The sequence below is a fragment of the Nannospalax galili genome, unplaced genomic scaffold, assembly GCF_000622305.1.
Source record: "Nannospalax galili isolate Female #2095 unplaced genomic scaffold, S.galili_v1.0 scaffold1121, whole genome shotgun sequence".
In the NCBI taxonomy this organism is placed as follows: Eukaryota; Metazoa; Chordata; class Mammalia; order Rodentia; family Spalacidae; genus Nannospalax; species Nannospalax galili.
Window position 1 is genome coordinate 140956 of NW_008343560.1, and position 12882 is coordinate 153837.

At 39.8% G+C, this 12882-nt stretch overlaps 1 protein-coding gene across 1 annotated transcript in view; it reads right to left on the reverse strand.

The window, feature by feature from the left end:
- Positions 1-5516: 5516 nt before the first annotated feature.
- Positions 5517-12882, reverse strand: part of LOC103739391 (olfactory receptor 4Q3-like) — a 10203-nt gene continuing 2837 nt past the window's right edge. Inside the window, 5 exon segments of the mRNA XM_017799819.1 lie at positions 5517-5673; positions 5965-6052; positions 6055-6541; positions 6543-6933; positions 11039-11227. Of these exon segments, the coding sequence (XP_017655308.1) occupies positions 5517-5673; positions 5965-6052; positions 6055-6541; positions 6543-6933; positions 11039-11227 (1312 nt within the window).

Here is a 12882-nt window from a genome sequence, read left to right on the forward strand (position 1 = left end):
TATAGTGATTTTTTTTTAGATAGGGTCTTGCAGTAGCATCAGCAGGCCTGGAACTTGCTACGTAAAGCAGGCTGGCCTTGATTTCAAAAATATCTTCCTGCCTCTGCCTCCCAAGTGCCAGAATTAAAGCCATATGCCACCACACCTGGCTGTCTTTCTGATGCTGTAATGTAGGCACTTAGATCTATAAACGTTCCTCTTAGGACTTCTTTCAATGGGTCTAAGAGGTTTTTGTTGTGTTATACTGATTTTCATTTAGTTCCGGGAATACTTTCAGTTCTTCCTTGATTTCTTCTTTGACCCATGCATCATTCAGGAGTGTGTTGTTTAATATCCATGAGTTAATGCAGCTACCAGAGCTTCTTTTGCAGTTGATTGTTAGCTTTATCTCACTGTGGTCTGATAGGGCCATAGTATGTGATCAATTTTAGAGAAATTTCCATGGGCTGCCGAGTAGAATGTGTATTCTTTGCTGCTTGATTGGAATATTCAGTAGATTTCTATTAGGCTAATTTGATGTAAGATGTCATTTAATTCAGCTGTCTGAATTCAACTTGTTAGAAGTTTATCCCTATATTCTTTTAGTTCTTTGAGTTGTCTGTGTGTTCTTTAAATTCGCTGAAGTCTTTGATCATGTTTATGATTAGTCTTTTAATTTCTGTGACCTAGGGTTCCTCTAGGTAGTTCTCATTGTAGAACACCTCTACAGTTCTCATGATAGAACTGGTGAGCTTTGTTGGGTAAATAGTGTTTTGGTTTTTCATATTATTTGTATCTTTTTCATTGTATTTTGGATATGTGGATTTCTTTTGTTGCCTGTGTTACTGGTATGAAACTCAAGCCGGCCTTTGTTGAGTTGAAGCTTGATTCTGTTTAAATTGTGATGTGGCTTGGTTTCTTTCTGATTTTATATGAATTGCAGTTAGTTGGTTCGGAATTCAGGTTCCCCCTTTTGATTTTTTTCTTGGAGAAACTGGATGGATCCAGGCAGGCTAGTCAGAAGCTCCCCAGGAGGGTAAAGGGGCCTGGACTAGTCAGCCACTTTTAGGCAGTTTTAATGGGACAGGGCCAAGGCCCAAGGATAGCAGATAGAAACAGAATTGGCCTGTCCCTACTATTGAGCAAAGAAGGCCTGAGCTCTGGTGCAGTGGGAGGGACTAGAAATGGTCCCAAAGTGGAGGAATGGGTGAGATATGAGTTGGACAACTCATGCCACCTAGTCAGACACTCTCAGGCATCCTCAATGGGACAGGCCTAAGGCCCAAGGAGAGTGGATAGAAACAACTCGAATGTCTTTTGAGATGAAGGATAGTATTACATGCTTCATTAAACAGTACAAACACACATCAGAAGTGGACTTGAGAAAGCCTACCCATTAAGGAAAATTTTAATGAAGTCTGAACGAAGGGAAGATTTTAATTAATGTAACAGTGTTGCTTCAGTAGGTATGGCAAAGCGGTCATAGTAAGATGACAGAAATGGCTGAGTTTTGTAAATCTAAACAATTATAGCTTTTTATTGTTTAAAAATGATTGTATAAGAGCCTTAAACAGAGGTTCTTAAATAGAGCATTTAAAATATTTTCTTTAATTTTTAATTGTGTGTGTGTGTCTGTGTGGGGGGTTCTGTCGTCTGTGTCTGTGTATATGTCTGTGACTGTGTATGTCAGTGCAGTCCCCCAGTTTCTAGAAGAGGGTGTTGGATCCTCTGGAGCTTCAGTTACAAGTGGCTGTGAACCATTGGGCAAGCTGGGTGCTCTGCAAAGTGCTGCAAGCGTTCTTAACCACTGAGCAATTTCTCTAGCCCCTAAACAGAACATTCTAAAAACCACTCTGAAGTTTTTACAAAACACTGAGGTCACACATATCACCCTTTGTCTTTTCATTTGTGAGCCTCATCTCCCTGACGGGATTTTGCTGTGACATGGAAACAGTCTTGAGTCAAGTTCAGCTTTTTGTCCTGTGAGTCTCTTGGATCAAACCATTGTGCGTGTCCCTCAGCTTTGTTTCCCTTTCAGTTTACTTGAACAATTAGTAATAGTAACATAATCATTTGAGACTATTGAGTTCTATCCATAACTTACATAACTTACATACATTTGGAACTATTGAGTTATAGCCATAACTTACATAACTTCTTGTTTTCTAAGACCCCACAAGGTACACATTATTACTGTCTACATTGTACTCACACAGCAGTGCCAAGAGATTAGGCCATATACCTCTGGTGAGGGGAAAGCTGAGTTATGATGCTTTATGTCCCCCAACCATGGCTATTCACATACTTCTGTTGGATATTGAGCGATACATTGATGCTTGATGAAAGGAACAAATGAGAGGGTGTTTACGACATTTCAGGCACATGAACACAACAGAAGAAACAGTTATAGAATTAATGGATTGGTCATAATTGGTCAATGAATTAATTATGAACTATTAAGATATGCAAATATCACTAAGAGTTTCATATTAGAGGAACATTTCCCAGAAAATGTTTTCTCTACATTGGGAGTTATTTTTGTAATGCTATATTGACTTTTCCCCAAAGTTTCTTCTAGTCTCTATGGCTCTAAGAGGTTGATCTTTTTTTGTTTGTATGTTTGTTTTTGTTTTTGTTTTTTTCTTTTTGAGACAGGGTCTCCCTGTAGCCCCAGCTGTCCTGGAACTCACTATGTAGACCAGGCTGGCCTTGAACTCACAGAGAGCGGTTAATCTTTTCTAAGACAATATGGAGGTAGTAATTCCTTTTAAGCTCATTTATGAGTTTGTATAACCTTGGTTCCCATTATGGATGATGGAATTACAAAGTCAACATTTTTCTCATTACATCATGAATCAGGGGTGTCTTTGCCTCTTTTAAGAGCTGGAAAAATTGACTCTGGTCCTCCCACAAATAGCTACAGGGCCCAGCACAGAGTAGAAATTGACACTGAATGAGCGTGTCTTAAAGCTCTAATTCAAGTGAACAACATTCAAATATATCTTCTCATGTCTAGTCTCTTCCAGGACTAGTTTCCTATTAAAATCTCTCAGAAGTTTTGAAATTCTGCATTAGAACTTGGCAGTGTTGTGCCATCCAGGAAGTAACTGGTGCTGAGAAACTGAATGTGAGACCAGGAGAGTCCAGACAGTTCACTCAGGGGTATCTATTATGGTTCTCTGGAAGGCTTTTATTACGATAGCTCAGTGTAAAGAATTCATACTAAACTCACATGATTAATGCTTAAGCAATGCAAAAGCAGGAATTTCGTTAATGAGTTAGTTAGGAAGCAGCTAGACTTCCTCAGTGTTGCAGTGAGTTTCTCAAAGTTAAAAGTACATGACAGTCTTCCTTGGGGCATCTTTTGAAGCATACTTACAGAAAATGGGAGTTGTTAGCCTGAGCCTATGATGGCTGCATACTGTCTTTCCAGCATGTTCCCAGTATTGGGAGGCAGCAGGTATAGGCATTCCTTTATGTAGACTGAATCTAAAAAAGTTTTTTAACCGTTTGTGTGCCAAGTGCCATAGTCTTTAAGGGACAAAAGAGTTATCTAAAAGCGTGGACAGTGCAGAACTTCGGTCCTCAGCTTCCAGGCTACTATTTCTCCTAGACAAAGCCTTACTACATTGGCCACTCATATATGATTGTAAAGAATGAAAGTGGTATGACCAGGCTCTGCCACATACTTTAGATACAGTTCTCTCCACCACCTAGCTAGTGGTATTCACACCAGTGGTGAACATAGTGGTGACTTCAGCTCAGGAGAAGAGACCCAGATAAGAAGCTCAGTTCTGGAAATGGAACCACAGTACCTGAGCAGAGAACTCTACAGCATGGGACCCGCAGATAACATCAATCATGTACAAGTTTAACAACTTGAAACTCTATTGGCTTACTAATAAAAATAATTTTAGTATAGGTAAATAGTTAAGGAAGTATTAGAGAAATAAAACAAAAAGGGAATGCGTAAAGTTCTTGCTTTGAGAAAATAACACTGTCAATGCCCGCTACCAGATTATATAAAGAAAAAGGGACACCACAGAAGGGTTGGCCGCAGCCACCATGATCCCGAATCCTGGAGCTTCATGTTTCTGCAATATCGCTAGCTGATATACACCACTATTTGAATCTTTCTGTCATATGACACTACTCTCTGGTAGGCAATTTTTTGTAACTTGGAGTCTCATCACTATATTATCCTACACTCCAGGATATTCAGAGGGAACTGAGGACTTCTGTGGAAACATTAAGTAGGGTACAGCATAGGGAGGCAGGAGTGTCTGCACTAGAGATGCTGCTGTCCTGCCTCAGCCATCCTACTCAGAACTCTTCTCAGTGGCGAACTTGCTCCTTTCTATGAAAAATCTTTCCACAGGAATGCTTCTTAAAATATAAAGTCTAGGGACAAAAATTAAAAATACACTTTCCAACATAAAGTTCTTTTTGACATGGCCAAGAACATTGTAAAGTATTAATTGCTTGTAAATCTAGAAATTTTAGTTTCAGACAGATTTTCCTGTGATATGTAATCACAAAAACCCAATTAATCATAAGCCCCTTCATAAATACTGTGTTTAAAGTCATCAAATATAAAAATATTGCTAAAAAGCTTATCATTATCTTATTAGAGTATAAATAACCTCCCATAAGCAGAAAAGGTTGAAAGGATTTTCATGTCAGAACTATACAAATTGGACCAGTGAGATGACTCAATGGGAAAAGCCAGAAGACCTGAGTTCAGTTCCCAGAATCCACCATGGAAGGAGGCACTCTACTCTTGAAAGTTATCCTCTGACATGCACACGCAAACTGTGAAGCACATACATCTTCACTCTCACATTGTGTACACACACACACACACACACACACACACACACACACACACACAGCACAATAACAGTGAAAATAATAAGCTTTTAAAAGAACTATATAAACTCAAATATAAGTGCTGAATGAATAATTAGAGGGCTCTCATAGACTTGAACCTAAACAGATACAATAGAAATTAAGCAATATGTTCATATAATTTGGACATATACTTCTTTCTACAAAGAGAAATTAGATTTCTTGGTTTATTATGTTTTTAATAAGTGATTTCAACCCAGTTTCTTAACAGCCTTGAGTTCATTACTAAGAAATGGAGTTAAATGGTATTGCCTGCTCCTCCAAGCACATTTACATCAATGAGCACATCAAAGATACAGACGGCATTTTAAACCACAGCCTATTCCTTTTCCTTCTTTTCTTTTTCTATTTTCTTTTCTTTAGAGTTAAACACTCTTACACATTATGATTAGGTGAAGCTTATCCACTTGCCCTCATTCTAGAAGGGGATGCCTCCTCCCTCTTCCAGAATACCTCTACAACAAAATGCTAGTACCACTCATGGTTCCTTCTTCCCACATTTAAACTGTTCACTCCACTCACTTGTGTTTGTAAGATTTGGCACTGTATGGATCGCAATTCCCAACTGAACACTAGTGTATACAGAGTTTAGTGTTTTCAGTCTTTGATGGGGGCAGGATAAGAGGAGACTACACTGCTTCAAAAAGAGACTGCGTTGAAGCATCATTAGAAGGCTCTTCCACACACTGGGAGCCATTAGGAGGGGCCAACACAAAAGAAAGTGTAAGGTCTTCTTTCACTTGAACAGAGTTAAGCATTAAAAGGAATTCAATGTATGAAGATTTGCTGTATGAAGACAAGAGCAGCTTATCTTTCAAGATATCCCCTGGCCCTGTCATGCTACAAATTCTTACCATTTGTCAGCCAGTAAATGCAGCCAAGTTCCAGCCTAATATTAGCACCCAAGAAAGCTGCCTATGTCCCCAAATTATTATCAAAAGTGATGCTTTATAATTTTTACGCTGTCTGATCTTTGATACCACGGTCTCTGCTACAGTAGCTTTCACCCATGTGTAGGTTCAGGTGAGAACATGTGAAGGAAGGGTTTTGTTTTCTAAGTGCCCTTTGCCTGCTCACCTGCTAACAAGGCTGTGGGGTATCACCTGCTTCCTTCTCTTCTTTTTCATAGCTCTCTTTGTATCTGCATTTCTGAGTATGTAGATGGGGGCTTCAGCATAGATGTGATCACTGTGTAAAACACAGAGAACACCTTATCTACAGAGGAGCTTCAGAATGTCCTCAAGTAGATGAACATACAGGGCACAAAGATCAAGCTGACCACTGTCAGATGGGAGGCACAGGTGGACAGTGCCTTGCTCTGGCCCCAGTGGAGGCGAGTCCTCACGATGATCAGGATGAGTGCATAGGAGAAGAGCAGGACCAAAAAGCAGAGCAGAGACAACAACCCACTATTGGAGACCATCAGCACCTCAACCATGTAACTGTCCATGCAGCCCAACTTGATGACCTGGGGAACATCACAATAGAAGTTGTCCAGTTCTTTGGGGCCACAGAAAGGCACCTGGATCACCAGTATGACCTGGGTGATTGAGTGGATGAAATCACCACAGCAAGCAAACACCAACTGCAGACACAGACGGTGGTTCATGACTGTCAAGTAGTGCAAAGGATTGCATATGGCAACATGCCTATCTATCATAGGCCGTGACGGCCAGGAGAAACATCTCACTGGCTCCCAGAAAGTGGAGGAAATAGATCTGAGCCAGGCATCCTGAAAAAGATATGGTCTTTTCCTGCTGTAGGAAATCTCCTAGCATCTTGGGTATAGCAACACAGCTCAGGCAAAGGTCAATTAAAGAGAGGTAGCTTAGGAAGTAGTACATGGGAGACTAGAGCAGATGAACATCAGCCCACACCGTTTTCACAGTCAAGAGGTTTCCCAGGACAATAATAACATGAACAAACAGAAATGTTAAGAAGAGGACTAGCTGTAGCTCCCAGGTGGATGACAAGCCCAGAAGCACGAATTCTGACAACTCAGAGTGGGTTTCATTTTTCTTCTCCAAGTCAGGAATACCAAGAGACCTATAGTAGGAAGAATTACATTGGAACGAATCGTAAATTAAACAGAAGGAAAAAAATGATGAGAAACATAAAATACTTACTGCATAGCAGAAGTTAGATAATACCAAATTGAGCTAAGAATGCTTTGTAAACAATGAGTTTCTATGTTCTACAGAGATGTAGTTGTTATAAATATATATGTTACTGTTTTGTTGTTTATTATCTAATGTCACAGGATTGGGAAGTTTGTCCAGATTGAGTGATTTTTTAGAGTGTAAGGAAGATCCTCGTTCCTAATGAGTTTGTGTAGTGGATACAGAACACTAATTGCTAAAAAGAGAGACATGAAACCCATTAGAATCACTCTGAGTATGAACTTCTCAACAAACACAGGCACATGTTGAAAAATGAAAGGTGCACTTAATTGTCGCTTTGCCCAGCTCCCACTCTGTATGCACATTCAGGCCTAACATTGGGTAGGAATATCTCAGATTAAAAATAAAAAGCAGGGAATGTTGATAGAATCATTCCATGGAAGAGGGACGAAGCTCTGTGACCAAAGAGACAACATTCAGTTTAGAGCCAGCTGCAGCCAAAACACAATGGGAGACAAGACTTACATTTTCCTTTTGTGATTATATAGGCCTTTTATATAAGTTTTAAATTTTATTACATTTTGCTTACTTATTTTGTGTGTGTATGTATGTGTGTGGGTACATGCATGCCACCAATTGCATGTGGAGGGAAGAGGACAACTTTATAGCATCGACTCTCTCATTTCACAATGTGGGTCATGGGCTAGAGCTCAGAAATGGCAACTGGGGACTTTGACTGCTGAGCTATCTTGTTGGGCCAAGATATGTATTTTTTATTCCTATTTACCTACTCAATATTCTACTTAATTCTATAGAGTAATTCAGAGTATTTATTTTATAAAATTATTCAAAACAGATGTCAGAAATTTATACAAAAAATACCGAAAGGTACTAGAACTTCTAAAACAAATCTCTTTTTTTCCGTTTTTTTTTTTTTTTTGAAACAGGGTCTCCCTGTAGTCCCAGGTAGACTGTAACTCACTATGTAGACCAGTCTGGCCTTGAACTCACAGAGATCTACCTACTTCTGCCTCCCAAGTGCTTAGACTACAGGCATGCACCACCATGCCAGGCTTCTAAAAGAAATCTTTAATAACAAGAAAACTTTCTCCAAAATATTATTTCAAAATAAACAAGTGTGAGAAAGATTTGGGCTGCAGAAGCTTTGATGGCCCCTCTGGCTCTTTGAGGCAGTCCTCTTCATTTCCTCTGGAGTCAGAGACACAAGTTCATCTAATTCTACAATTTAATAACTAGTGGAAGGAATAATTCACTTCCAAACTGGAAAAGAAAACAAAGGAAAAATTACAAGATAGGAAAATATTTGCTCTTGAGCGTTCAGCCACGCTTGAACTGTGCAACACAGGTAATTCCTCTGTGTTTTTTGGATGGACCAACATTGCCTCCTGGAGTTCCTATGGTTTTTTAAAAATGTTTAGTTGACAGGAATCAAGTGTTCATTAGCATTCTGAATACAATCTCAAACATCATGTTGTGGAAACTGGAAAGAATCTAATATAAAGAACAAAGTTACCATTTTTTTAAAAAGCATGAGGAGATGGTGAGGTGGTTCATGGATAAAGAGGTTCCTGCAGTCTGATGACCTGAGTTCAATCTCTAGGTCTCACATGGTGGGAGGAGAGAACTGACTCCTGCAAGTTGTCCTCTGACCTCCACACATGTACTGTAGCACATGTGTGTGCATACACACACACACACACACACACACACACAACACATTAAATAATTAAAATGTGGTTTTAAACTTTTTTGCAAAGATTGGAAAGAAGTTTCTGTGTATTTGGGCTCCATATGGTTTATTGTGCCCTTTTAATTTTCACAGTACAGATGTGTGCATAAGCTTATGCTACCACAGGTAAGATTAAAATTAAATCATAAGGGTATATTAAATAAGAACATGTAAAAAGCTATTTTATGCCTTTGTTGCTGATCTGCTTCTTTAAAGTTATATTTAATTTAGGGAGTTTTGGTGCTGGACATATTTGGACAATTCCCATGGTTTACTGTAGCAAGATTTGGGTTAAGAGTGACATCAAAATTTTGTGCCTATGTAAGAAAAAATATAGCTATACAACTTAGCTATTTGACTTATTATCAAGGTGGAGACTAAGTTATGGTTTCATAGTTTTTAAAGATTTACGACATGCATTGCCTTTGCATACAATAAAATACAATGCCAAACAATGCACAATACAATTTGTATGTTTGCTAAATGCATCTTCACCTTATCAATGTCTCTACCTTCAAATGAGGGTGTACCAACATGCCTGGCTAGCTAAGATATTTCTTTTGATTACAGTTTTAACTCTAATCTCAGAAAGAAACAGCCTCTGACTAATCTATAAAGGATAAAAGTGAGCTTATGTCCTTTAACATGAAAGAATTTCCACCAATAAGATCATCTTCCACTACAATATGCTTTATTTTGCCAACGAGGCTCAGGAGACCCCACGAGATGGACTTGAACCAGTGTTCAGTCTACAAAGAGGAGGGTCAACACAGAGGAAACATTTCCTCCATGCTTCCAAGTGAAGCCAGCCATGGTCAAGTAGGACATTTGACTTATCTTCAAATAGGCAGAAATGGTAAAAGAAAGGAGCCAGGGGATCCTCCCAAGCCCATGTGACCCCTGAGGAACAGATCCTCAAATGGCCTTAAGGGTAAAAATAAATTGGATCTGGGCCAATTGTATGACCTTAAACATCCAAAAGGAAAGTATAACCAAAGATTACAGGGGCCAATATAATTTTTTAAGAGTCCGTATGTATAGCTAAAGGCTACATAACAAGCAACAATGCCAGATAGGAGATACCGTCTTCTGAGTTGTTGGCCAGGGTGGCAAAGGGACTCCCAGATAGTAACCCAGCATAGAACTGGGAAAATGAACAGCAGACCCCAATCTTATCTAAAGGAATACTGACAACTGATTGCTGCTAGATGAGGAACAGCTGACTTCCTAAAATAAAGACCTCTAGATAGGCTGACTAGATTCACCAGATGGACAAGTAGTGGGGAACAGCTGGGGGTGCTGACAGAGTAGACAGTAGCAGGGAGGCTATGGGAGGGTGACATCTGGGAAGTGGGTGGATAGTCGAATAAGATGGTTTGGGATATTCTGTGTGATATACACACACAAAGAAATCAACAAATTTAAAAAATGAATTATGTTTGAGGAGGAAGCATAAAAATTTACGTCATGTTAATTAGTAGAGGTAATAAACATTACCATTGAAATCTACCCGATGACGTCATAGACATACATAGGTGCCAAGGATCCAAGTGCAATGATTATGACTAGTAATAATCAGATACATACAGATTAGAGATGCATGTGCCAACATTTCAGTGTTAGTAGCAAAAGCAATGAGTCTTTCTGTGAGAAACAGAATATTTTAAGAGAAAGAAAGGGGGAGATGTGGGAGACAGACTTGAGCCTAGGGTGAAAGTCTTAATGACAGCCATACAGCAGGCCTGAGGCAACGGCGCAACCACTGGAGCCACAAGGAATGCCTTGTGACATTTGCTCCCATTGGCAGATCATTAGACTGATGCCTAGAGCTCACCACTCTCTAATTACCACCCTTGAGATTCCAAATTGCAACTCTTAGATATTGCAACAGCCTGGTTCACGTGGTTCCCAGGAATTCAGGCCCATTTAGGAAACCAGAACCTAATTAACCTGAAACCTATCATGCTAATAAGGTGTCTGACTCATGATGTCATGATAGGATACAGCCCTACCAAAGATCTGAGTTGTAAGTTCTTGACTGGACCCCTGCCCCTATATAAGCTTGTGCCCTTCTGCAATAAACCAGATCTGATGTCAACGAACATGGTCTCCTGTCTCTGAATGTGGCTCTGCTGACACAGTCTCCTCACCAGCCCTGGGGTCTTGGACCAGGTAGAAGTAGCCATGATAGGAGACAGGGCAGCAGTGAGCTGCAGAGTGACCACAGCTTGCTGCCACAGTGAGGAGCGAAGGGCAGTGCCCGTGCAATCAGGGGTGGTACCCAGAAGGCGCCCCCTGTGCAATTGCAGGTGGCTCCTCTGTGATCGGAGGTGGTGCCCAGGAGGCAGTGCCTGTGTGCTCGCAGGTGGCGCCTGGAGACAGCACCCAGCACTGCAGAGTGGAGAGGCAGCCGCAGATGGCAGTGGCCACAAGTACTGAGTTACAGTTCAGAGAAATAAATTCTGGTGTGCTGCAGAAAAAAAAAAAAAATGTGCTGTGTGCTTCATAAAGCCGAAGAAGGAACTTCAAGAGTTTTCATGCTAAGGAAATAAGTGTTTTCAAAAATGGATATGTTTAGCCTGATCTGAGCATGACATAGTCATAGCATCACATCATCCATCTAAAATGGGTAATTTGTAGGTTTCTGTGGACAAATTAAGAGTAAATGTGGTCAGGCCTTCAATTCCAGCAATTAGGAGGCAGAGGCAGGCAGATCTCTGTAAGACTGCTATCTACCTGGTCTCCAAGGCAAGTTCCAGGCCATCTGGGGTTACAGGGAGACCTTGTCTCAAGAAAATAGCAGATGGGACTTTAATACTTTCCCTTCCTAAAGTTCTGCAGACCCAGGAGAGTAAGTACAAAAGCACCAGCTTCATTATTCCATCCCAGCCTATTGAATATTTCATATTTCATATCCCAGGAAGAACATAAAAATTTGCAAAAGTCAGAAAAATGTTTAGTTTCCAAAATGTACTAAAAATATAGCACTGTTAATGATGAGTGTTTGGGGACTGGCCTCACTGCGTGGAGGAAGGAAAGGAAGGGAGCTTTTCCAGTGCACATACTACCAAAGAGGAGATGAGCAGCTGGTCTCTGGCCTTCTGAGAGAGCTAGAGAGCTATGCAAAAGCTGAAGAAAGAATTTCAATTTTCTTCACAGGATTTACGATTATTAAAAAGCAATAAAATATTCCATAATTTGCTATTGAACCTGTTTGTTTTGTTCATATTGCAAAACAAGTATTATTAGAGATGGAAACTTAACTGCATCCATCAGTAACAGAAGATAATTTTCTAGTAGGAATTTAAAAATGTCATCTGAGTTCCTTTGAGGGGTATCTGTTATGTTTTCTAATTTCTTCCAAAACACCAAGAAATTGTCATAAATAGCTGCATTGGGTGATAATTCCTATTGCTAAGTGCATAACCTTCTGAACTAAACAAAAAATATCACCATGGGTGATATTTCCTATTGCTAAATGCATAACCTTCTGAACAAAACAATTGTATCCTTGTTTGACATACTGCATTTTAAGACTCATTTAAGAGAAGTAAAGATATAGCAAAAATAAACTGGAAAATTTGAAAAAAATATAAATTAAGACCTAAAACAGGCTATGGTGGAATTAGGTAGTATTAAGAAAATATTGTCAAAAGCCAGGCGTGGTGGTACACACCTGTAGTCCTAGCACTTGCATGGCAGAGGCAGGAAATCTCTGTGAGTTCAAAGCCAGTCTGGTCTACATAGTGAGTTCCAGGACAGCTGGGGCTACAGAAAGACCACCTCAAAAAGACCCCCCAAAAAATATTATCAAAAATCTAGTGCATTCAGGTATGCCCAAAAAAAGTCCTACCACAGGCTAGAGAGAGGCCTCAGAGGCTAGGGGCTCTTTCCTGCTGCTCTTGCAGAGGACTTGAGTTCTGTTCTCAGCACCCACATTGGGCAGCTCACACCTGGCTGTAACTCCAGCTCCAAGGGATACACACCTTGTTCTGGACACCACAAACACCAATACTCATACATGTACATATCCCCCCCCATATATATATATATATATAAAATTTAAAAATAAAATATTATTAATATATATAAAATATAAAATCTTTTTGAAAAGGAATACAGAAC